This window comes from Sceloporus undulatus, chromosome 2, assembly GCF_019175285.1.
Source record: "Sceloporus undulatus isolate JIND9_A2432 ecotype Alabama chromosome 2, SceUnd_v1.1, whole genome shotgun sequence".
NCBI lineage: Eukaryota > Metazoa > Chordata > Lepidosauria > Squamata > Phrynosomatidae > Sceloporus > Sceloporus undulatus.
Window position 1 is genome coordinate 300,825,592 of NC_056523.1, and position 26,980 is coordinate 300,852,571.

At 39.7% G+C, this 26,980-nt stretch overlaps 1 protein-coding gene across 1 annotated transcript in view; it reads left to right on the forward strand.

Annotated features, from left to right (window-relative positions):
• Positions 1–4,077: 4,077 nt before the first annotated feature.
• Positions 4,078–26,980, forward strand: part of SLC38A9 (solute carrier family 38 member 9) — a 57,248-nt gene continuing 34,345 nt past the window's right edge. The window contains 8 exon segments of the mRNA XM_042451994.1: positions 4,078–4,227; positions 8,797–8,931; positions 14,576–14,708; positions 16,121–16,242; positions 16,397–16,460; positions 16,572–16,665; positions 18,218–18,388; positions 23,849–23,908. Of these exon segments, the coding sequence (XP_042307928.1) occupies positions 8,828–8,931; positions 14,576–14,708; positions 16,121–16,242; positions 16,397–16,460; positions 16,572–16,665; positions 18,218–18,388; positions 23,849–23,908 (748 nt within the window). The 5' untranslated portion in view covers positions 4,078–4,227; positions 8,797–8,827.

The following is a 26,980-nucleotide window of genomic DNA, read 5'->3' on the forward strand; positions in this document are numbered from 1 at the left end:
TATTCTCATTCTTCACAAATACACGCACACAGACACATTTTGACCTAAATCCCTTTGAGAGAGTGTGGGAGTCTCTCTCTCTCTCTCTATATATATATATATATATATGACTAGACTAGCTAGATTTCAAGTTGATATATGGGTATTCAGATACTGTATATGTGTGTGTATGCACATGTGCATGTGTGTACATGCATGGGAGCCCTGCGCTTATATGAGCATTCTCATTCCTCACAAATGTGTGTGTGTATTTACATACACACACAAACACACATACCCATGCACATCCACATACATTTTGACCTAAGTCTCTTTGAGTCTATGTGTTTTCTGTGTGTTGTGTGCCTTCAGGTTGTTTTAGATTTATGGCAACCCTGTCATGTGTGAAAATTTCAACTCAAAATCTAACTAGACCAGTCATATATGTATGTCTCTCTCTGTGTGTGTGTGTATATATATATATATATATATATATACACACTAAAATATATACAATATATATATATACACACACACACACACACAGAGTATATGCATGTACATTTATGACTGGACTAGTTAGACCTCAAGTTGAAATCTTCCCCCTAGTTCTGAAGAGTGATTCCTCCCATCTAACAATCCCTTCAAAATCAGCAGCTGACAGACATCAAATGACTCAAGCTCCATTAATTGAGGAGACGCACAGTATTTTCAGAGTAAAACACAGGTTCAAAACACAATGCAGAAATAATCCGGTTGACACCACTTTAACCGCCCTGGCTCAGTGCTAGGAATCCTGGGAATTGGAGTTTATTGTGGCACCGTGACCGGAGCTCTCTGACAGGGAAGGCTAAATGTCTCACAAAACTACAGTTCCCAGAATTCCCTAGCACTGAGCCAGGGCAGTTAAAGCAGTCTCAAACTAGATTATTTTTGCAATAGGTTTGGGACTGCAGAGTTCAAATCAAAAGGAAGGTTGGGTATGAATGATGCAGTGGAAGGGATAGCTGTGTTGACCATACAGCAAATCCAATGACAACAAAAATCTATCAAACAATCATACCTTTATTGGACCAACCAAAATGCACAGTTACATGTCGTAAGCTTTCGAAGCTCCACTGGCTTCTTCTTCATTGGGCAAGGTGTTAAAAACTATACAGAAGGGGAAAAAATTGAAGATGTTAGTCATAGGCCTGCATTTCCCTGTTTCTGTTCTCAGTTCAGATGGTTTGGAGGGGTACCTCTTCCAGACTGGCGCCTCCTCCTTCTGGCCATGTGGCAACTGGGAGATTTTCAAAGTCCAGGAAATTTAACATCCGTTTGCAACACAAAGAAGATACTGTATCTCCTTTGCAATCCAGTATGGTCCAAAACACACTGCAGAAATAATCTAAGGAAATCGCTTTAAGTGCCCTGGCTCAGTGCTAGGGAATTTGGGGAAGTGCTAGGGAATTTGGGGAACTATGCATCTGAGGAAGTAGACTTTAGGCCCAAAACACACTGCAGAAATAATCCACTTTAAGTGCCCTGATTTAATGCTAGGGAATTCTGGGAAGGTAGTTTTGTGAAACATTTAGCCTTCTCTATCAGAGAGCTCTGGTGCCACAATAAGCTACAATTCCCAGTACAGTATATCCTAGCACTGAACCCGGAGAGTTAAAGAGGTATCAAAGTGGATAATTTATTTTCTTTATTTTATTTTTCTTTATTCACAGTTTATTACATGAAAATAACAATACAAGACAGTAAAAAATACCATACATAAATTTGTTAATAATCAAATCCACTCTTACCATTCTTCCATCTTCCTGACTTAAATCATACATCAGACAAATCTAAAAGTACTTTTCAGTATTTAAGATTTCCTTGTTATCTTCTAGTTACACTAAACTTTATTGTGCTTCAGATATTTAGTTGTTTGGTCTCCCAGTCTTAGTACCTTAAATTTTTCTGTTACTTTGCTATCTTTATCCTCATTTATATCTGACACTACTTGATAGATGGGGAATCTATTTATCCACTCCTATTTATACTTAACAACCACCCATCTATTCGACCATGTAAGAGCAGATTATGTTTCAAAGTGGATTATTTCTGAAGTTTGTTTGGGACCACAAAGATCTCTTGTCTCTATATAGTTTTGTGAGACATTGAGTCTTCTCTGTCAGAGAGAGCTCTGGTGCCACGACAAACTACAAATCCCAGGATTACCCTAGCACTGAGTAAGGGCAACTAAAGCAGTCTTGAACTGGATAGTTTCTGCAATGTGTTTTGGACCTATAGCAATAGCAAGTCCATTACTATACTGCTTACCAGTGTACTAAGCAGTTTACAAAGTGTAAACTTATCTAATTGCCCCCAGCAAGCTAGGTACTAATTTTAGTGACCTACGTATGGAAGGATGTCAGGCTGAGACAACCCTGAGCCCCTGGCTGGGATTGAACTCTCTCTCTCTCTCTCTCTCTCTCTCTCACACACACACACACACATATACTGTATATATAGAGAGAAATAAATATTAGAGAGAGTGTGTGTGTGTGTATTTCAGTATTTTCTTTCTTCACACACAAATATATATATATATATATATATATATATATATATATTATATAGAGAGAATATTCATATAGTGGCACCTCCATTTTTGCAGACTTCACATCCGTGACCCTTACTTCCTCGCAGGGAGCAAACAGAGGGGGTTAATATTTCATAGATAGATAGATAGATAGATAGACATGAGAGTATTCTCATTCTTCACTAATATATACAGTACACACTCTTTGACCTAACTCCCTTTGAGAGAGAGTGTGTGCATTTGTATGACTAGACTAGTTAGATTTCAAGTTGAATGTGTGTGTGTATATGAGTATTCTCATTCTTCACAGATATATACACTCATCCCTCCACATTCGCTGGGGTTTAAGGGTACAGGGCCCCCGTGAATGTGGAAAAACTGCAATAACAAAAACACATATTTTTACCTGAGAGGACACCTCTCTAGGAATCTCTAGGTCCTCCAATGCAACTCTGTGGTCAACATTCAATAGACATTGACCATAGTTCGACTTCACATTGACCCTAAAGTTGTGCTGGAGGAGCTTCAAATGCCTAGAGGAGTGTTCTCTTTAGGAATCTCTAGGTCCTTCAGTGCGACTTTTGGTTAAAGTTGACCATAGATTTCTGCTGGAGGACCTAGAGATTCCCAGAGAGAACATATTAATAAAATCCATGAACAATCAGATTTGCAAATATCAAAGCTGCAAATATGGAGGGATGAGTGTATATGTGTGTGTGTGTGTATATATATAAATATATGAGTATATGTGTACAGTATATATGTGTATATGTATGAGTGTGTGTGTATGCCTATATATATATATGTGTGTGTGTGTGTGTGTGTGTGTGTGTGTGTGTGTATCTATATATATGGGGATGTGTGTGTGTGTATAAATATATGAGTATATGTGTATATATGTGTATATGTATGAGTGTGTGTGTATGCCTATATATGTGTGTGTGTGTGTGTATCTATATATATGGGGATGTGTGTGTGTGTATAAATATATGAGTATATGTGTATATATGTGTATATGTATGAGTGTGTGTGTATGCGTATATGTGTGTGTGTATCTATATATGGGGATGTGTGTGTATATATATATATATGTGTGTGTGTGTGTGTATATATATATATATATATATATATGAGTATACATGTGAATGTGTGCATATGTGTATATATTATAAATGACATAAATACATATATTTATATATATGAGCATTCTCATTGTTCACAAATATATGCACACACACGTGCAGAGCAGGCATTTGACCACTGCGCCACAGGGCTCCTCTGTGCCTGCCTCCTTTGAGAAAGAGGCATGGGGTGCTCTGCTACAGTTTCTAGCTCTATAGTGGCCTGCTCCAGTCTATGGACCATGAAGTGAGTTCCGTCTAGGCTGAGGCCTCTCTATGGTGAGCGGGTGCTTTGCATAGAGAGAGAGAGAGACCCACACCGACCGGAAGCTCCCGGGCAGCGCGTGGGATCCAGGCTGGGAGCAGCAGCAGCAGCAGCAGCAGCAGCAGCAGCAGCAGCAGAAGAAGAAGAAGAAGAAGCAGCAGCAGCAGCAGCAGCAGCAGCAGCAGCAGCAGCAGCAGCAGCTCTTCCTGTTGATGTTTGGCTGGATGGCGGAGGCAGACCTGGCCTCCATGCTGGCAGCAGGCGGACTTAGGCTGAAACAGCTACAGGTAGAGAGCGGCTTTCACCCATTCCCATTCCATTGGCTTGGTTATTTTGGAGCACTGAGCCTTACAGTCTGTATTTTTGGCTGTTCACCTCTACCATGCTGAGTTTAATGGCACTCTGTTGTTGTTGTTGTTGTGTGTCTTTGAGTCAGAGGAGGTTTGCCATTGCCTCCTCCTGAGGCTGAGAGAGTGTGACTTCTCACTCCAATTATGGCTTCCCTATCATAGGGTTTCCTTGGAAAGATTTACTCAGATGTGGTCTTCTTCTCTTTCTACACCCATCTACCTTTCCCAGCATTATGGTCTTTTCTTGTTGATGAAGAAGGAAAGAGCTGTAAGGGGTCTGGGGCATATCAAGCCATGCCCTAGAGTATTTTGTAGAAAGTCAGAGTTTTGGAGTAAAGACAATGGTCAGATGTTTGGGAAGGGGACACTCATCTCAAGGTGGGCCTTAATGAGCTGGATGGTCTATGACTTATTTTGGGCTGCCAGCACCTAGTTCGTATGTAACTGGGGTGTCATGTGTGAAAGTACCCCCAGAATGCTGAAGCATTGGTGGGGATAGTCTTCTAGCAGTAGAAATAAGTGATTTAGACTCTGGAGAGCAAAAGTGTGAGAACTTCCCATTATTCAGGCTTCTTGTACTCCACCCATTCACAATAGTGTTGAGTCAAGCAGCAACTTTGGCCCCTTGAAACAGCTGAGTGTCAGATTTGTTCAAACGGAAATGTTGACATCAGCTTTTTAAACTATTGTGACTAAACGTTTAAATTCTATAGTGGTAAATGGATACTGAGGCCCTGTCTGCACAGGCAAATAAAACATTCTCCCCCTGTTCCCATGGCAATGAGTCCAGATGATACAAGGCCCAAACCCTGGATCTGGTATGAAATGTCCAGACAATGTCCAGTCAGTTCAGCACCAAACCTGCAGTATACTCCCATTAGAATATTAGATCTGGAGCCTGCCATTGTGATGCTAGGAGGCTGTTTACAACACATCCCACTGTGCTGTCTGCTGCCACCTCAGTTACTTTTGCTCTGTGGTCAGAGTGAGGCGTGAAGCCATGTGATAGATTCTGGGTGCCTCATTCTGACCTCAGAGTGAGTGATGCGCTGCCACGTTGGTGGGCAGCAAAGCAGGACATGCATGCACACAGCCACCTGGCATCGCAACTGAGAGTCTTAGGTAATGTTGGGATGTCAGGGCAGGTCCAGGGCCAGAATACTCTGGGCTGCTTCTGGAGCATTGGACTATGAATCTGGATTATGACCTGGGTTCAAATCCTCACTCAAGCATGAAAAACCACTGTGTGACCTTTGTCTCAGCCTTAGAGGATGGCAGTGGTAAACCTCCTCAGAAGAAACCTGCCAAGAAAACCCTGTGATAGAATCACTTGTGTTTTCCTATAAGTCAAAAATGACTTGGAGGCCCACAACAACGGTCAACAGGAGACTAGAACCCTTTTTGAAATTAATGTTATTTTTTAAAACAACAACACAGCCCATAGTGTGATCAACAACAACCCAACCAGATATCAGTACCTGGATTTGAGCTTGTCACTTATATGTAAAATTATAGCAAACCTGAGACTACATAGCTTCCCTTTGGCTACACACCTTTACACAATAGCCTGGAAGTAAGACATGCATTAATACTTGAAGTAGTGCATCCATTTATACCTTAATTTTGTTGCTGTTCAGTGCGTTCAGACTGGCTCAAATTTATGGTGACCCTATCAATGGTCTCTTGGCAAGATTTATTTAGAGGAGATTTGTCATTGCCTTCCTCTTAGGGTAAAAGAGTGTGACTTGCCCAACGTCACCCAGTGGGTTCCAGTGAGAAAACAGTGTTTTTAATCCTGATCTAGAGTCCGAGTCCAAATCACTACACCATACTGGCTCTTCATGTCTGAATAACCTTGGGTTAACTTGTGACTAGACATGTACTAGAGTGCCCTCTGGTAGTTTCTTATTGTCTAAATCCTCAGTAGATAATTGGGATTGTACTGAAAAACAGAACTCCATTCATTTAAACAAAAACTGATAACTTTTGCAACTGAGTCAACACCATTATTTATACTGTTATCTTGTAACTTCCTGCGACTTCCTGAGTTCTTCCTACTGATTTAATCAGCTCGTTTATTGTGTTTTTCTTCTCACTGAAAACATGCTGTGCCCTTTTCTACTCTGGGACATGGATTTATGTGTCTAGTCATCCAGCAGTGTTTTAAAAACAGGCATTTACATCCTAACCTCTTCATATAGTGAGTATGATTCCCCCCCCCACACACACACTGATGAGCAACATTAAATTTAACATGTTTCCCTCTCTCCAGGTCATTGTGACTTATATCTTTGAACATTTTAAGGCAAAGGAAAGGAGCTAAGAATGAAGTGGAATCCTGCAAAAAAGAACAGTGAAGTTCAGTTGAAAATAGAATGAAGGTGATCACTGTGCTCTGTAAAAACCTGCTATAGGGGGCTGGGAAATATGAAAGCTTCAGTGCTATGCTGGGCTTAGGCATAAGGTTGTAGACCTCTGTTGACTAAGGCCCATTAAGTTCAAATGGACTTAATAAACATGCATAGGATTTGTGCCATAAGTGCACAAATGTGCCATAGGTGCATAAATTCCTCGTTCTTATTTTTGAATGAAAAAAGATTCCTTTTTTTACAACCTATCCATTGGCAAGGGATTTTTAATTTTGTATTTATTGAGAGAATATAGATTTACCCTTTTTTAACAAACAAACACAAGCAAGAAGGCCCCAGAGTGTTTTGCATGAGTTACAGAATTATAGAGTTGGAAGTGATATAAACTTTCATTTGGTCCAACTCTGTGCCAATGCAGGAAATCCATAGCTGAAGCATACCTGACAGATGGCCATCAATCTCTGCATAAAAACCTCTAATGAAGAAGTCCATCATGAGGTAGTTTGCTTTAAAGTTAAATAACTCTTACAGTCAAGAAGTTCTTCCTAATGATTAGCCAAGATCTTCTTTCTTTTAATTTGAATCAATTTGTTTGGGTCTGGAGTAGCAATAAGCTTGTTCCACATGCCAGCCCTTCAGATGTTTGGAGGCAGTAGTCATAGTACCTCTTAGGCTTCATCTGCACTGCAGAAAGAATCCATAGCTCAGTGCTATGGAATTCTGGGATCTGTAGTTGTCACGCGAGAATCTTTTAACAGAGAATGCTAAATCGCTCACAGAACTACAACACTGAGCCATGACAAAGTAATGTTACATTAGGTTATTTCTGCAGTGTGGATGCAGCCTTTGTATTTTCTTCTCCATGCTTAGTGTATCCATTTCTCTGACATTCTACACAGGGCTTGGTTTCCAGACCCTTTATGATGTTTGTCAGAGACTATCTTCATAATATAAAGCTCAGCTATTATATATTGGAAAGACCAGGAGTAGTAAAGAGGGCAGGCTGTGTAAACAGCAGCAGGTAATTTGAAAGTACACTGTTTCTTAAACACAGGTAAGTTGTCATATGACCTACCCTAGTTTGTTAGGACATAGGGAAATTGAAGGGAGGAAGTAACAAAAATGCACTCCTAACTTCACAGTGCAATAGCCATATAACAATACACTAGGTCTCTTGGTTTAATAAACCCCAATATGAATGTCCTGGCTGTTGCAGGAAATTTGCATCCATTTTTGTTTAAGTGGGTAAACAAAGAGAAGGGGAAAAGTATGTATGACACCTGAACTCAAAATTGTGGTTTACTGTATCCAAACAAGCCAATATTATTAACCAAATTTAAATCAGTTAGTTGATTTACAAATCCTGGTTTAGTCACATTCAACTGTGGACTTCATGCAAAAGTTTCCCCTTGCTGGTTGCTTGGTTTTGCTAGGGAAGCAAATTTAGAACGAATATGCTGCATGTACAAGCACATAGTTAGTTCAAATCATGTCTTATTAAGCCAGTATTCCTTGTTTATTATTACCTCCAAAAGTTTACAAAGGGCCCTATTTTTGAATAAAAGTGCTTAAGGGGAGATCTCAGGTGAGATGTTGGGCACAGTTTCTATTCCTAGTCACAGAGCGGTTGTGTGACTATATCTAGAATTGTTTTAAAGTGCTAGTGATAGTTTTTTAAAATTCAGCCTCACATGCGAATAGATTCTAGATATTGGTTGGAATTATAAGAAAAGAGCTAATACCACTAGCCCATTACCACTTATTATTGTTATTATTAAGCTTTATTTATAAAGCGCTGTAAATTTACACAGCACTGTACATACAATCTTTTTAATTGGACAGATCCCTGCCCTCAGGCTTGCTCAAGATATGCTATGAGACATTCAAAAAAGATAAAATTATTTAAAGTATTAGTTAATTTCTCTCCTGGTTGGTATTTATCTTTCTTGTACCTCTATCTTTTGAAAAAAACTTATTTTAAAAATCCAACCATTTCAGAGAATAAAACTGAGGAAATAGCATTCGTTGTCAAAAACCCCATTTCCTGTTATTAGCAAATGTTTGGCTTTGCCAGGAAATACCCTTTAAAGGAAATTTAATGATGGTAGCTCAATGATTTGTCTGTTTCATTTTAAAGGTTAAAATAACACCAAATTAGATAGAAAATCATGGAGGAAGATATTAAACCTCTTCTCATCCCTGTTGGAGGTGATGAAAATGATGTCGGAGTCCTGAACATTCAGTTCAATCCAGAAGATCTTAAGTGCAAAAGGTGAGGACAACTATTTACCTATATACTGTATATACTTGTGTATAAGTCTAGAAATTTTAGCCAAAAAATGACCCCAAAAACCTGGGTCGACTTATCCACGAGTCAATATAAGTACTGTACTTTAATTCTTATACATATAAAAAAGGAAACACCCCCTTTCTCTGAATAGAGAGATAAAAGGTGAGAGCGTACTTCATCCTGGGAGCACCAAAAAAAAGCATGGATCTTCTTTACTCTATCACCCATCCAGCCTTTAGTATGAACACAAACAGTTATGCCTGCCAGAAGTTTCTTTGGCATCATTTTCCTTTGCATCATTCTGTACATCCTTTGTTACATGCTCCTAAGTTTTACCCTTGACTTATCCATGGGTCATATCAAAATTCATAATTTTGGCCCCACAACCTGTCCTCAACTTATACATGAGGTCAACTTATAGTCAAGTATATACGGTACCTGATAACAGTATGGACAGGTTTCTACTATAGGTTTTTGTCAGATTTTTGCACTGGTTTTGTATTATCTTAATTATAATGCTCTTTCTTTCCATTCATCTTTTCAAGTCACAGGAACTCACCTCTAATGCTGTTTATACAATGGCAATAACAGTTGTATAGCAGCAGGATTTTTTTCCGTATTTGTGTAAAACAAGAATGAAAAATCACAGCAGATTTTACAATTCCCAGAGGCTTCAAAAGTGGGAGGGATATCCTCTATTGGAGAGGGGGAAATGTTTGTGTTGTTGTTTAAAAGATTGTGCTTTTAGAGAGAACAATTCTCTCCACTTTATTTTAGCCCAAATTATTTTGCTTTTTTAAAAAATGCAGAGCCCCCCACCCCCTCAGGAAGTGACATTCTGGTCCCTTCCAATTTCATTTTGTAGTCCAGAGTACGTGGAAGCCAAAAACTTCCTAATCCTGCCTTAAACATCTCCTCTTAAAAATTACTAAAGAGCATAGAATAATAGAGTTGGAAGAGACCACAAGGGCCATCCAGTTTTGACAAAATTAACCTAATTTCCCCATATGCCCTAGTGTGAAAAATGCAGTATATTAAACAAAAAACATTCTTGATGCTAGATATAGTGGTGGAAATGTTATTGTCCTGAAATCCTAATTAGGAATACGCATGCAGACCTAGCACAAATTTACATGTGCATGTTTGTAACTGACTGCAGCATCTACGAGTGACTTACATGATTGCATAAAATAGTTGTCTCAGGGGAAGAGCCACAAAATAGGCTTTGATTTCACTTCAAGAACTAGGAAAGGTTGCTTTGGGGTCTACAGCTTCCAGAATTCCCTGGCTAGTATGCCCATTTGGGAATTGTAGTCCCCCAAAAGTACATTTCTCAAGCTCAAAACAGTTGTGATGTATTAGTTTATGCACATGCATGTGTGACTCAGCTCTAGAATGCAGCAGAGCAAAACAGTGGGTTAGGCAAATAAGACTATTAATGAGCAGTACTTAATGAGGTACATGGCTGTGCAAAATCTTTACGAAGTCTAACCTAACTGGTCTCATTTGGAAATGCTTGTTGGAGTGTTGTATATGCTTAAGAAAGAACTTGCTGGATATTAAAGAATGTGAAGTCAGCAAACTACTGGAAGTCCTTTGGACAGTTGTTCCTTGTTTTGGAAGGCCTTCAAGATAATGTTTGTGCAACTGTATATGTTACACTGACCTCTTAGTTTCCTTAAACATGTGATTCTGCAGGACAGCTTTACTGGAATTTGATTAGCCAGAAAAATGTTTGAGTATTAATTCTGTACTCCCCAGTCCAAACAAAGGCACGGGGAATGTTTTTCAGAGCTTTTCTGCTGGTTCCACACAATCAGTAACACAACCCCGCAGAAAAGTTATCTTTTCAATAAAACAAACAAACTAAAGCAGGTGGGCACTTGTGACCTCCAGATCTTTTTGGACTGCATCTCCCATAATCTGTTACCACTGGCTGTGCTACCTAAGACTAATGGGAATTGCAGGCCAGAAACAACACCTGGATGACCACATGTTCCCCACTCCTACTCTGGAGACTCAGGAAGTCAACTTCAGTGTTCTTTGTGGTCTTCTCTTGCTGTGGTGAAATGCTTTTAAATGCTTTGCTTTAATTGTTTAAACATTTTAACATTTGTTTTGGTTTAAACAGTTAAACATTTGTTTAATTGAAACTCTATGTTCTAATTGTTTTGTTGTTTTTATTGACCTTCAAATATAGGGCAGCTTAGAAATATTTTAATATTAAAGCTAATTTTAAACATTTTACTTGCTACAATTGTTGAGGTTTTCAGCTAGGTCCACAGTCTGTTGCGGTTTTAGTCTAATAGGAAAAGGATCTGGAAATGTTAAACAGGACCAAGTGTACAACAGAGACAGTCTCAAGATGTACAAAATGATTTTTGGGTTTGTTTGTTTTTAAAAACCCAATGCATTTTGGAAATACCTGGTCAGGAAATATTTATAAGTTCTTTTTCAGGGCAGGGGGAACAATTGGAAAAATCTTCCTGTAGTGATTTAAAGAAAATGTATCTCCAAATTTGATAAAATAAGTATTAGACTAGTTTTGGCAATGTGTGGCCTTCCATATGAGATGGTATTGCTATTCACAGCTTTCTACACCATTGTTTATACTGGCTAAAGCTGATGAAAGTTGCAGTTCAGCAACATTTGGAGGATCATAGTTTGCCTGCCTATGCTAAACAAAATCATGAAGAAGTAGTTTTTAGATAAGTACATGGAACGTCCAGGTTCAAGGGCAGTATGCTATTGAAAACTAATTCCTGGGGAAAAACAGCAGGAAAGGTCTCTTGTGTGAAAGCCTTGCTTGTACACTTCCGAAAGTTCAATAATATCTTGGCCATTGTGGGAATCAGAATGCTGAATGATAAGCCTTTTGGTTAGGCCCAGCAGGCTTCTTCCTCTATTGTTGGTTTTCGGATATACTGTATATGTTTCCCATAATTTGACCTCATTTTTTGCACGGAATGACTCATCTACCATGTGATCAAAATAGATGAGGTAAACATGTGAACTTTGCCAAAACACCTTTCTCAACTCCTTTTGGTCTTGTAGGAGGTTGCTTGCAGGTGAATGCTGGTCAAGGTGCACTGAAGAGGTCAACAAATATGAGGCTGCAAGCTTTGCTGAAGGAAAAGGCAAAATGTTTAATTTACTCAAACTGAGCAGGGGGAGTCTTCTATAGATGGTTTCTATCTAATAAATCTTATATACCTATTGTATGCCTTTATAGTATTCCATATACAGGAAGCTCCTGCTTACCTGACAGGTTAGGGACTAGAACACTGTCAGAAAGTGGAATTGGCTAAAAAATGGAACCTAGTTTTTTTAGCTTACAAATTTTGGCTACCAAAAAAACTAAATAACACACTGTATATCACATTTAAATGTGTGTAAAAGCATGGTGTAGTGTTTTGACTGTTGAGACTATGACCCTGGAGATGAGATTTTGATTTCCTGCTTGAGCATAAAAACACAATGGGTGATCCTGAGCAAGACACACTCTCTCAGCCTCAGAGGAAGGCTGTGGCAAACCCCTTCTGAAGAAACTTGCCAAGAAAATCCTGTAATAGGTTTGCCTTAGGTTCAGCATAAGTGAGAAACAACTTGGCATATACCAACAACAAAAAGCTTAATAACACACTAAAGAGAGAGAGAGAGAGAGAGAGAACAAAATGAATAAAAACTTATCTTTGATGGCTTGTTTGAGTATATTATTGTGTGTGTGTGTGTGTGTATGTGTGATATTACATATCATGTTGTATACCATATTATAAATACAAATTTTTGTAGGAGAAGCACTGCCCACATTCTCAGAAGAACCATGAATGATTGAATCTAGACTGAAGGAGCACTCCCCGTCAGCTCACTTTGAAAACAGTCAAAAGTAGGAAGAACTGATGCAAGTCTACTCTTTCCACGCTTGTAAATTAGAATCATAGAGTTGGAAGAGACAGCAAGGGCCATCCAATCCAGCCCCCTGCCATGCAGGAAATCTAAATCAAAGCATTCTAGTCTCTGAAGCAGCAGAAAACAAGCTTGCTCCCTCCTCAATATGACATCCCTTCAAATATTTAAACAGGGCTATCATATCACCTCTTAACCTTCTCTTCTCCAGGCTAAACATGCCCAGCTCCCTAAGTCGTTCCTCATAGGACATGGTTTCCAGGCCCTTCACCATTTTAGTTGCCCTCCTTTGGACATGCTCCAGTTTCTCAAAAACCTTTTTAAATTGTGGTGCCCAGAACTGGACACAATATTCCAGGTGGGGCCTGACCAGAGCAGAATACATTGGCATTATTACTTCCCTTGATCTAGACACTATACTTCTATTATTTTTGTTGTTTTTTCAGGCTATGTGGCCATGTTCTAGAAGAGTTTCTTCCTGATGTTTCGCCAGCATCTGTGGCTGGCATCTTTCTCTGAACGTGCCAGCCACAGGTGCTGGTGAAATGTCAGGAAGACTCTTCTAGAACATGGCCATAGACCGAAAAAACCACAAAACACTATGGATGCCGGCCATGAAAGCCTTCGACTATACTTCTATTGATGCAGCCTAAAATCGCATTGACCTTTTTAGCTGCCGTATCACACTGCTGACTCATGTTCAATTTGTGGTCTGCTTGGACTCCTAGATCCCTTTCACATGTAGTTTCATTCAGCCAGGTATCTCCCGTCCTATTTCTGTGCATTACATTTTTCCGCCCTAAGTGTAGTACCTTACATTTCTCCGTGTTGAATTTCATTTTGTTAGCTTTGGCCCAGCTTTCCAGTCTATTCAGGTCATTTTGAATTTTGATCCTGTCCTCTGGAGTATTAGCTACTCCCCCTAATTTGGTGTCAGACAAGTTTCATTAATTCAAGAAAGGGTCCAGTCTTTCCACAGGCAAGACTTGGGACTGTGTGCACGTGAACAGTCCCAAGCAAGCCTCACAGGCAAGAAGAACTGACAAAAACTTGCCTGTAATTTGCAAGCATTGAAAGAACAACTCATCAAAAAGCAAGACTTTGAAAAGAGGGTTTTTTCCAGTATGACCAGGAATATATGTGTACAGCTTAAGATTGCTTCCTGGGTAACTAGTAGCTTCTTACCATATTTGTCATTATAAAATGTAAATAGATGACAGTTTTGTTGTTGTTAACTACCCCCAAGTGGACCCTGATTTATGGCAACCCCTTGGATGAGACATCTCCAAGACCCCTTATCCTCCACTGCTTTGCTTAGGTCCTGCAAATTCAGATCCTCCCTATTTGAGTCTCTCCATCTAGCATGCAGTCTTTTCTTTATGCTACCCTCCACCTTTCCTAGTGCCTTTTTGTGATATGGCCGAAGTACGACAGCCTTGGTTTGATCATCTTGGCTTCCAGGGAGACGTCAGGCGTGATCTGTTCTAGGACCAAATGGTTTGTCATTTTGGCCATCCACAGTATTTTCAGCACTCTTCTCCAGCACCACATCTCAAATGAATTGATTTTCTTCCTATCTGCTTTCTTTACTGACCACTTCCCACATCTGTACATGGTGATTGATATCCCTTTAAAAAAACCAACCTGCTATTTATTGCATAATCAACGTCTGTTGTTTGTCTTCTGTTAATGAAGAGCTGTTGACTTTTTGTTTTTTTAGGCCATTTCATGTAGAACCTACAAATATTGTTAGTGTGAATGATGACATACAGAGAGTTACAGCTGAAGCTTCAGCAATGAATAAGCGGATTCACTACTACAGTAGACTGTCTTCACCTTCAGACAGAGCATTGGTGAGAAAAGGTTGCATTGTAGTGAAATGGATTAACAGAGGGTTGCCATTGTCTCATTGTTCTAGATCAGGGGTAGGCAGCCCTTTTGAGCTGGGGGCCGGGTTGCTGTCCCTCAGACAACTGGGGGGCCGAAGCCAAAAAATAAAAAATTAAATAATTTTAAAAATTAAATAATTAAATAAACCAGGACAAATGTAGGACAAAATTTTCAGATGGAGGGCACTTTTTAAATAAAAAATGGAGGACACACGAAAAAATTTGCTGATTTTTTAAAAAAAGTTAAGATAAATGCATGTTTCTGAGGCTTCTATAGACAATTGCCCCACCATACCCCTCGCGTGAGACGCCAAAGGCCCCGGCGGCAATCGGCGGCAGGACCAGGCTGGGGCCAGTCCCAAGGCCTCGCTGGGCCGCATCCGGCCCGCGGGCCGCAGGTTGCCTACCCCTGTTCTAGATTCTGAAGTGGCTGTTGCAGGGAACAAAATGACTATAAATCTATAAAGGGTTTCTTTCTTGCTTTAAAATTAGATGACAAGTGCTTGTAATTTAAAATTCTGGAAAATTGAAGTTCCTGAGATTAAAGATAGATACATTTTTTAGCCAGACCTGAATGAAAAGAGTGTCTTGTCTCAATACCAAAAGGGAATTCCACATCAGGACACCACAACCCAAGCTTCTGTTTGAGTAGTCCCACAAATCTTGTTATTCCAGGGTACCAAATTCTATCCTAGAACCTGGATAGATAGGTACTGGAAAAGATAGTACCTGAAGTAGAATTTAATCAGAGCCAGGACTGAGAAATCCCCATACCTATTTTCAGTGTTTGACATTAGCCTTGGAATGTGAGAAGTAGTAATAAAAAAGTGGTTCATTCTAAGGGGCCATTCATACTACAGAAATAAATTGGTTTTGAACCGGTTTATTTCCATGATGTTCACACTTGTCCTGACTGCAGTCAATGCTGTTTGTGGGGAGGCAGCCAAAAAGCCCACTTAAATCAATGCTTTTGGCACTGGACCCCATAGCGATTCTTTTTTTAAGAGCTACAACAATCTGCATCTTTGGTAGTGTGAGTATGCTACTGAATTGATTGGGATCACACTACATTGTTCCAGAAAATGGAGACACCTCCATTTTAAATTGATATGGTGGCAAATGTGAATGGCAGCAGGGTTAAAATGGCGCAAAGATATTTGATCGCGGTAAGCATAGTGGGATGACTGAATCAGTTCTGAATCGGCATAGGGATGTGAATTTCTTTGTTCAAAAAAGTACGTGTGAATGACCCCTAAGCATCGTCAGAATATATTTCTGTCACTCTTGAATAACTGACAAAACTTCCAATGTCTTGGCTTATGAATAAATATTGCACTGGAATATGGCTAACACTTTCTGTTTTCATCTTTTGTTAGGTAGCTCCTGATCATGTACTTCCTGCTCCAGAAGAAATCTATGTGTATAGTCCTTTGGGAACAGCTTTCAAAATAGATGGTTGTCCTGATGGCTGTGGCAAAAACTCAAGCCTGGTAACAATGTATGTGAAGGAATTTTCTTGCATGGCTAACATTGTTTTAGAATTTGTCTTTTATAAATTCATGATACAAAATAATATTTTTTTTAAAAAAAGAGTATCTTCAAATAATGGTAAGATTTTTAATGATATTTTTATGTGCTGTTTCCCTTCTCAGATTTATGATCTGGAATACCATGATGGGCACATCTATATTAAGTATTCCCTGGGGAATAAAGCAGGTATGGCAGTTGTATGTGTGTGCATGTAAGGAAAAATATTTGCATAAGTCTTCCATCAACATCAGAGCTTATTAATGCATTTGATTTTAAAAACTTGTTTTTTAAAAACAGGCAGGATTTACTACTGGAATAATTATTATTCTGCTAATGGGCATCTTGACACTATACTGCTGCTATAGAGTTGTGAAGTCAAGGACAATGATACGTGAGTATGTGTTTCAGTAGCATATGTGGTTCTGCTATTTGGAACTGTGGTGATTTTGCATTAAAATGAGGCACAGGTTTTGCCTCCCATCCTTCAGAACTGGAAGTGGGCACCCAGCTGTGTCCTGTTCTGATTTTTCCTGTTGGGAGAACTGTGGTAAATGGAAATGATTGCTCTAACCTTTCTGTCACTAATTGTGGCGCTCTTGTTCAAACTCACTAAATTAAGAGGGAATTTGTTTGTTCTAAAGGGCACTTGGATGAGAATACCCTCACATCTGGAACTTGACCTGGCAATGAGTAAAGTCAGAGCATATGACTAAAACAAGTGGGGCACTGAGGAATATGTACATTTAATGTAGAGGCAAGCAGTTTTGGTGTGCTCATGGGCCAATTTTCCTCCCAAGAACACATCACTCTATTGTTGATCTGCTGCCACAATTTGTAGCAAACTGCTCTACCAAATTTCAGCATATTCAAATAATTCCTTAGAACATGTGGAATATGCTTGTATTTAAATATTTTTGTGGGGCTTGCCCCCAGATTTTGGAGGTTAATTGCAAGAAGACATTTAAAACAGCTGCTCTCTCTTTTTAAAAATTTAAATAGAATGGGCTTTTTTTACACCAAATCTCTGTACCATGGTTTGGTACAAAACATTCAAAACAAAAAATTGCATGTGTGGTCTATGGGCTATGTACATCACAGGTGGCTGAAACTGGAGAAATTAATTTTAATCTTGCTGAAGAAAATAGGACTAAATTATATAGAATTCAATCAGTTTAAGCTGCACATAGACATCTCTATTCTGTTCATGAAAACTCCATTCAAATATTTATTTTAATTTATGGACATTACTTAATTACCATATATACTCAACTATAAGTCTACTTCATGTATAAGCCGAGGCCAGGTTTTGTGGGCAAAATTATGAATTTTGCCATGACCCATGGATAGGTTGAGGGTAAAACTTCCTAGGAAAAGAGCAGGATACAAATAAATATAATAAATAAATAAACAATAAAAATTGATGGCTCCTTTAGTGTATGTATGTGTGCTTATGGTAAGAGAGATTCTCACTGAGGCTTTTTGCTTCATCATTTCAGCTTTTGTTTCAGCCAGACGCGCAGGCGGGAGATGAACTCTTAAACAAACAGCAATATCAGTCAATCACCCCGGACTCTTTCTGCTTGGCTCCAGAGAGAAATAAACTCCTCTCTGCATTGCATGGGGAAATCTGAAAGAGCTGCTATCACATTGCCATAGTGACCCGTAAATAAGTCAACCTGGGATTTTGAGGTCAATTTTTGGGCATACATTTTTAGACTTATAGATGAGTACATATATGCAAAGCTCCCTTTAAGGTTCTATGGTTTTTACTCTATTATTAGTATAGAGGTAATCAGTTTGTCATAATCTCTTCATTTAGTTACCTTAATATTTTATGCTTATCAGTCTTGTGAAGACCTGAAACTCACTGCAATTAGCATAGAATTAAATCAGTGAGCCCTGGTATTAACCTTTCTTCTTACTGATGTCTCTTGTGTTTACAGCTTTAGTAGATACCTCAACTTGGGAATTCCCAGATGTTTGCAAGTATTATTTTGGATCTTTTGGACAACGGTCTAGTCTTTTATTTTCAATGGTGTCTCTTATTGGAGCCATGGTGGTTTACTGGGTCCTCATGTCTAATTTCCTTTTCAACACAGGAAAGTTTATTTATAGTAAGTACATTTTTCCTACCTGACAAATAGATTTAATAGATCTCATTATTGCATCTGCTAGAAATTGTTTCACTTTACCCTTTCATGAATCTGAGTTAGTAGACTCAAGTCTACAAAAGCTCATGCTAACAACTTCTCTCTTTCAGTTAACCCCTATACTTAGAAGTAACCCTCAGCTGGATTTCAACAAGTCTAAATAGGCGTGATGGGCTTTAAATACCTTCTTAAGTGGACCACATTGCTGCTTTATTACAATCATAAGAGAGTTAATTTGTTTCAGGTATTTATCCAGCAGATGGCAATGCAGTGCACAGCAGGGAGAAAGCACAGGCTAGTTCTTCGATTCAAAGGAGCATTTGAGCTTCCCTTTGTAGCTGTTAGCTACTTTAAATAAAAGCTGGAGAAGTTGTTTTTCTGTAATATTACTACGCTATCTCCCTTGCTGGTTGTGGGGATTTTGGAAGTTGTACCTCCACTCCCCACCCCACATTTGTAAGCTCTGTCCTTGAACTGTCAGAGGTTTCACTATATCTACCTTAGCTTGAGCATGCTTGTTTTTTAGTGGGTGCAGGAGTATTATTGGAGATTATAAAATACAAAAGGATTTTGAAGTAAGCGTTTACCAAGTGAACAGAGGTTGAGATACAGCCAGAACCAGGGAGATCAGACAGCTGTTTGTGGCCTGTAGGTCCACTCAGGTTTTGATAAACGCTCCTCTTTTGTCCCATGAAGCTGGTGAACCAGTATAAGAGAGGTGGATTAAGGATCATAAGCCAGAAGCAAATTGTGAGGGCTTTCCCTACCCCCAATTAATGGTGTGTTAAGACAAAGACAAGATATAAATATGAGAGAGAGAGAGAGAGAGAGAGAGCTTGAGGAGAAGCTTACCAGTTGGACATAGGTATTTATCCAGCAGATGGCAGTGCAGTAGCTTGAAGAGAGATTTACTAATTGGATATGAATACACTTTGATCCAAATGCTTGCATTCTGCATAGTGTTTATTTTGTAGAAACATGTGTAAACAGAGATGCTGCTCTCTGTATTGGGTATTCTGGTAATTTGCTATAGCATTATGTCCACATCTCTTTGAGTCAGATAATACAGCAATATTTATTGCTCAAAACAATAGAACATTTGCCATTGTGATTGAGAGAGCGGTTGCTCTTCAACACCAAGCTGTCTTGGATGAAACCGATTATCTAGATCCATTTCAAACTGGCTTTAGGACAGGATTTGGAGTTGAGACTGCCATGGTTGCTCTGGCTGATGACCTACGTCTGGGCATCGACAGGGGTAGTGTGACCCTGTTGGTGCTTCTGGACCTCTCAGCGGCGTTTGGCACTATAGATCATGACATCCTCTTGAATCACCTGAGAAGGTTAGGAATAGGAGGCACTGCACTTCAATGGTTCTGTTCCTTCCTCTCGGGCAGATTCCAGAGAGTGGTGCTCGGGGACAGTTGCTCGGCAAGGAAGGAGCTTAATTGTGGCATCCCACAAGGCACCATTCTGTCCCTGATGCTTTTCAACATTTACATGAAGCTGCTGGGAGAGATTATCTGGAGGCATGGGGCGGGGTGTTATCAGTACGCTGATGAAACCCAGATATATTTCTCCATGTCCCAGTTTTCAGCTTTGACTTCAGATGGCGTCTCGCCTCTCAATGACTGTCTTAAGGCAGTAATGGATTGGATGAGGGAAAACAAATTGAAACTGAATCCAGACAAAACGGAGGTACTTATAGTATCAGCTCCGAACTCAGGCATCGGGATACAATCTCCAGTCCTAGAAGGGGTCACATTCTCCTCAAAGGACTGTGTTCGCAGTCTGGGGGTGCTCCAAGATTCATTACTTCACATGACAAATCAGGTGAATATGATGGTCAGGAGTGCCTGTTATCAGCTCCTGCAGATATGCCAGCTGTGTCCTTTCCTGGAAGTCAGGGACCTTGAGACTGTAGTACATGCACCGGTAACCTCACGCCTTGGTCCGGAAACTTCAGTTAGATCAAAATATGGCAGCCAGACTGGTCTCTGGTACATCCAGAAGAGACCATATAACACCGATCTTAAGATCACTTCACTGGCTGCCCATCAGTTTCCGGGCCCAGTACAAGGTGTTGGTTATCACCTTTAAAGCCCTAAATGGCTTGGGTCCAACCTATCTTTGGGACCGCCTCTTTCCATATAATCCTCCCCACACACTTAGATCCTCAGGGAAAAATTTGTCAACAACCTCCCAGAGGAACTTCTCAGCTGTTGCTCCCAGATTGTGGAATGGCCTGCCGGACAAGATCCGTCATACTACCACTCTAAACAGCTTTAAAAGAGCTATAAAGATGGATCTCTTCCGGCAGGCCTTTTCTGAATAGTCTCCAGCTATCAGAAGGAAAATCTAACTGCTGACCTCTGACTTCACCACAGTTACTGTATTGTTTTTAACTATGTTTTATGTTTTAAATTTTACATTGTTTAATTGTATTTTAAGGGTGGGTGGGTTGAGGGTTCGAACTGTATATTTTAATCTTGTAAGCCGCCTTGAGTGCATTTTGTAGAGAGGCGGGATATAAATAATTTTTTTATTATTATTACTTATCTTTCAAGACAAACTAGCCTGAAATGTTAGACTTATATGTGTCTGACAGTAATAGATCCAGTATGGAATAGCTCTAATCAGCTTACATCATCCTAACACCCAGCTGCTTTCCCCTCACTTCACCCTTGCAACTATCTGTTATTCTTGTTATGTACCTTCAGGTTGTTTCCAACTTACATCAACCCTAAGGTGAACCTACCATGGGTTTTTCTGAGGCTGAGAGTGGATGATTTGCCCAGGTTTCCATGGCCAAGCAGAGATTCAAACCTTGATCTCCAGAATCATAGTCCATTGCTCAGAGTACTACGCTATGCTGGCTCTGTCTGTAGCACTCAAAAAGAGCCCTGGAGGATTTTCCAGAGCAGCTTTTGGGAGTATGAGAGTGAGAAGAGATCATCCCCACTAATTCCACTAAGAGAAGTACAGTCAGCCCTCCTCATAGGCAGGCTTGCCTTCCGCGGCTTTGAGCTTATGCGGAAGGCACGCCCCATGGAAATGATGAGGCGCTTACCATACGTGGGGGGCTCCGGAACAGATCCCCCTGCGTATAGTGAGAGCGGACTGTAATTTCATCAGTGGAACCACCCTTTTGGATAGTTGTCTCTGACAGATGCCTGTACATACAAAAAGGTGCTGATTGTTATTGATCTTTTACCTTCTCGGATAGCTTCCCATGGCTCATTGTTAAATTACACTTTATTTAGGAAAGTTGTTAACCAGTTGTATTGATTCATGATTCCTATACTTTTAAAATCAAAAGGTTTCTTCCCAGGTCTTAAGGAATGTGAATAGACACACCCTATGTGAAGTGGAAGGCTTTCATGGCCGGTATCCATAGTTTTCTGGGCTATGTTTTCTGGGCCACGTTCTGGAAGAGTTTATTCCTGATGTTTCTCCTGCATCTGTGGCTGGCATCTTCAGAGGGTGGTAGCATGGAAGCATGTGGGGTATATATATTTGTGTGACCCTTGGTTGGAAGTGATTTATATGTTAACTGTGTATTGATCTGTTGTTGAATGGCAAGGCCTCAGGGTGGGAAGATATGCAGGAGAATATGTGTGTCTATTTAATTAGCAATCCATTGTCTGTCAGGAAACCCCCTGATCTGGGATGATGATCATTTGCATGAATTGAATCTTGATTTTGGTGTTCTTCAAGACTGGTAGCCAAACTTTGTTTACTTTCAGTGTTTCTTCTTTCCTGTTGAAGTTGTCCCCATGTTTATGGATTTCAATAGCCTCCCTATGCATTCTGACCTGGTAGTTGCTGGCATGGTCCAGAATTTCAGTGTTTTCAAATAGCATTCTATGTCCAGATTGTTTTATGATGTGTTTTCCTACTGCCGATTTTTCTGGCTGTAGTGTCTGCAGTGTTTCCCATGTTCTTTGATTCGTGTTTGAACATTGTATTTAGCGGTCCCCTATGTAGACCTGCCCACAGCTGCATAGTTTGGCTACCAGTCCCAAAGAACACCAAAATCAAGACTCAGTTCATCACCCATGGTCAGAGGGTTTAAATAGACACACATCCACCTCACATGTCTTCCCACCCTGAGGCCTTGCCATTCAGCAACAGACCAACAGAGGTTAACATGTAGATCATTTACTCTCAACCAAGTTATATATACCGCACACACCTCCATGCCACCATTCTCTGAAGATGCTAGCCACAGATGCAGGTGAAACGCCAGGAATAAACTCTTCCAGAACTCAGTGACATAGCCTGGAAAACCCACAGACATTCTCTATATTCACATGTATATCTGGGAACTGCCTGTATGCTTTCCCATAATGGAAGGGACCAGATTCCACTGGTGGGTATGGCCAAAGAAAAAATGAGTAGGCCCCAAGTATCAGGATATTTTAGCATGAATTTGTTTAGCCTAAAGTTCTTACTGACTTTAACTTAACTATTGGAAAGACAGTTCAGCCTTTTTGGAATAAGGAAAAAGCCCTTACCAAAGCTGAGAAATCACCATATCACAGGAATCCCTGCAGAGCAGGTTTAAATGATTTATTTGAGTGTCCTGCTCTTTGACCAAAACGTTATTTTTTTCTTATTTCTCATGTTAGACAGATGGGACTGCATTGATTGTGTTTGCTTGAAGGCAAGTGGAAATTGCTATATATGTACCCATCTAACTTGATCTTTTCTCATACCAAGTTCATTCTAAACAATTCTAGTGGGCAATACCTTGCCTGCCTTTGAACATTCTTGAGAAAATGCAGTTACTCCAGAATATGGCTTCAAGGCTACTAACTACATGTAACCATATATATATATATAGTGGTTTGAGTGTTGGACAGTGACAGGGTTTGATTCCCCACTCAGCCATGAAACCCACTGGGTGATCTTGGGCAAGTCTTGGCCTCATAGGAAGGCAATGGCAAACCTTTAAACAAATCTTGCAAAGAAAACTCAATAATAGGGTCATCATACATTGGAAACAGCAACAAAGACATACACCTATACACACATGAGGAAATATTCTGTATGGTAGGATCAATAATAAAATCTGACATCAATACAATGAGATGGAAATACTGTAACAAAAAACTATTTTAACCAGTTGTTTGAAATTTAACATACCTAAGCAAATAAAAAGGGTTTAATCCTAACCATAAACCCCATAGTCAGCACAGCAAGTTGAAGAAAGCTCGTATAATAATGGAGTGGTAGGCTGGCTTCTGCATGACTCCTTCAGCATATATTGTTATAGCCTTTGGTCAAATATTGGGAGAAAAGTTGGCTATAAGTAAAATAAAATAAAATAAAATAAATGATTGTTTCAAATGTACCTTTGAAAAAGCTAGCTGCAGAGATCTGGTGTTCTTAATACATTTTTGTTGTTATTTTTCTTTTTAGATTATGCTAACAATATTAATGTAACAGATATTGTTCCTGGTACTAACGGGAGCGAGAGAGGTAAGAAAAATCTAAAACATTATTTATTTCTTACCACCCAGATGTTCTCAAAAGCATAAAGTTTTCTAGTGCTTCACGGCTGAAATTATTAACTGAATATATCCATTGACAAAGGAGGAATCTTCTAAAACAGTTGTCTGCAATCTGTGTCCTGCTGCATCAAATGGAAGTCACTAGACATGTATGACAGCTTTTTGCAAGCTCAGTAGGTTATCTCATTATCTTTCTGGTTGGGGATTTGTTAAACTATTGCTTAATATAGAGGTGCAGCATCTTTTGCACTTCAACTCCAAGGAGCTTCACAGAATGGCTAATGGGAAGTGATTGTGAGAACAGATAGTCCCAGAGATTCACCACTCTAGCTGAACACATGACAGTTCCACCCCCCCCCCCCCCCAAAAAAAAAATCTCTGACAACAAAGACACCTTTGGCTTAGTAGGAGATCACAGGTTATACAGATATGAGTTCTACTCATTACTTTAGCTTAAAATCAAATGGACTGCAGAAATGTGTGGCTTTCCATATATTGCTGGAATGCAACTCACTTCTGCCCTGAACAGCATGGCCAGTGACATGGGATGAAGATTGCAGTCCAACCGCATCGGCAGGGTCACACATCCCTCCACCATATTCCCCACTCAGCTGTTTTCCTAATTGTAAGCAATCCTTCCAGAAACTATCCCCACATATAGAGAAATGTCTGGAGAGAGGAAAGGATTTGGTAAATAATTTTGTGTTGCCTTTAGATGGGTAACAATTGGATAGGAAGAACCATGTGATTGAGCCTGCCCAACTAGTTCCTTTATTTGCCTCATCTTCTCCAGCAGTACACACTAATGTCACAGTGAGGTTCCATGTTGTGGTAGATGCCCCCTCAGACTTGCTCCTTTCATGGGTAGAGTGTGTATGTGAAGAAGGGAGTGAGATTTGTGCCCACTACATCTAGAGCTTGGAGTATGAAAATGGACAGTAGCTATACATATAGTCATCTCTCTCTCTCTCTCTCTCTCTCCCCCCCCCATATATATATATATATAAATACACACAGAGAGAGAGAGAGAGAGAGAGAGAGAGAGAGAGCTGTGCAAATATAGGCATCTCTTCTCAGGTTTGTACTCTCTAAACATGGGAACAGAAATCAAAACACTGGCAGCAGAAATCAGATAACAATATTTTTTGTAGTTTGAAGCTTCCTAAACTTGGTGGTGGTTGTTTTTTGTATCTGACTGTGGGCTGAGGGGGGGGGGCGAACCAGGGAAAAGTCTCTGTCCCTTAAGCTTGCTGTCTGTCTCAGGATCTTCCCCCATTTGAACTAGGAGGGGGACTCAGCTTGGGTACTGAAGAAGTTCCCCATTGGAAATCATTCTATCCTCTCAAGGATTAAATCTCTTCAGTATTTTTTCTGTTGGTGAAATCATGCTTTAGACATATTTTAGTAACAGTAAAAATCCAATTGAACAGAGAGGAAAAGCAAAAGAGCAAAGGCAGACAATGAGAGGAGAGAAGGTATACACCCTCTTTGTAAAATTCACTGCTGAAAAAATAACATTGGCCACTGTAGTCAGTGGGAGTCTGTTCACCTGTTGATCAGGAAGCACCTAACTGACATTTCCACTCGCTCCCATGAGTGATCTCTGGTGCAACAGACAGAATTACTGTTGCACTTTCCCCTTGTGCTGGGGATTTCTGGCACAATAGGGAGTGGGATTGTCAGTCAGCTGCTTCCCTAATGACACGGGAACAGACTCCTGTTGATCATTGTGGCTGATGCTCAGTAAATGGGGATTGAAGGACTTTTGCAGTCCCTATGTATCCCCTAAACTAGCATCTAAAGAAGGATCATAAATATGAAACAGTCACAAGTGTGTAACTCTAGGCCTTGCATTTGTAACTGCCCAACAGGATTCTGGACAATTATTTTTATTTTATTTTATTGTCCCGGAATTGGTACTTTTAAAAAATCATTTTTTTTAGTTTGCAAAATCATAATTTAGTAGAAAGGGTATGGTATTCCAGTATCCAATAAAAGAAATTGCCTGCAGAAAAATCATAGTTTTTGTATAGAAAGATGTGGTCAACTGAAAAGATTATCACAGAAGAGGTGGCACAGTGTTTAAGAATTATATTAAAAGCCATTCTGATTTTGAATAATGACTTACTGTAATGTAAGATACATATAAACTTAGTTAATTTCAATTTATAGCAAACACTTGGGGGGGGGAATCAACCATTTGTCTTCCATCTTCCATTCTCTGCACAGATGAATCCCATGTAAATTTTGAAAGTAATGATTATTTTGTCTCTGACTGCTAGTATACAGACAATGGAGAACAAACAGACTGGCAAAAATAATGCTGATGACTCAGCCGCATCTATTAGCTTTTCAGAAACATGACCAAATGCTCCATGGAGCCCTGTGTTTAAGAGCATTGTAGCTGGCCAGGCACACTGCCAGTATGGAATGAAAAGATTTACAGGGAGAAACTTCCACAGAATACATAGTTAGATCATGGGCTGTGCATAAATCATGCTTGTTTATGGCAGTTACTTCCATCTGTCCTCCAAAGTGGTAATCTTGTATCATGGATGGCATTCTGTGGGCTAACAATGGTTGTTGTTTTTTTAAAAAAAGTTATTCATTTACAATACTTCTGTTCTACCCTGTATCATAGTATCTCTGGATAGCTTACAGTAAAATTATTTAGAGCCATTTAAAATACAAGACAAAAACAATAAACATAATTAAATATCCCAAAAGCACATTAAACAATTGCATAACATAAAAATTAAAATTAAATAAGTATAAAACTATAGATACAAACACATTGAATGAGGTCATTAGGCCCCAGAGGTTTTCTACAGAAATACTAGTTTTAACTTGGTGCCAGAATGAAGCTAATATCGGTGTCCTTCAGGCCTCCAAGGGGAAGGCTTTATACAACTGAGGTACCACAGTGGACAAGGCCCTGACCTACATCCTAAATTGTATGCTTTGCATACCAGTGAAACAGAGTAGGAGACTTTTTTGACAGAACTTGGTTATCAGGCAGGAATATATATATAGAGAGGTG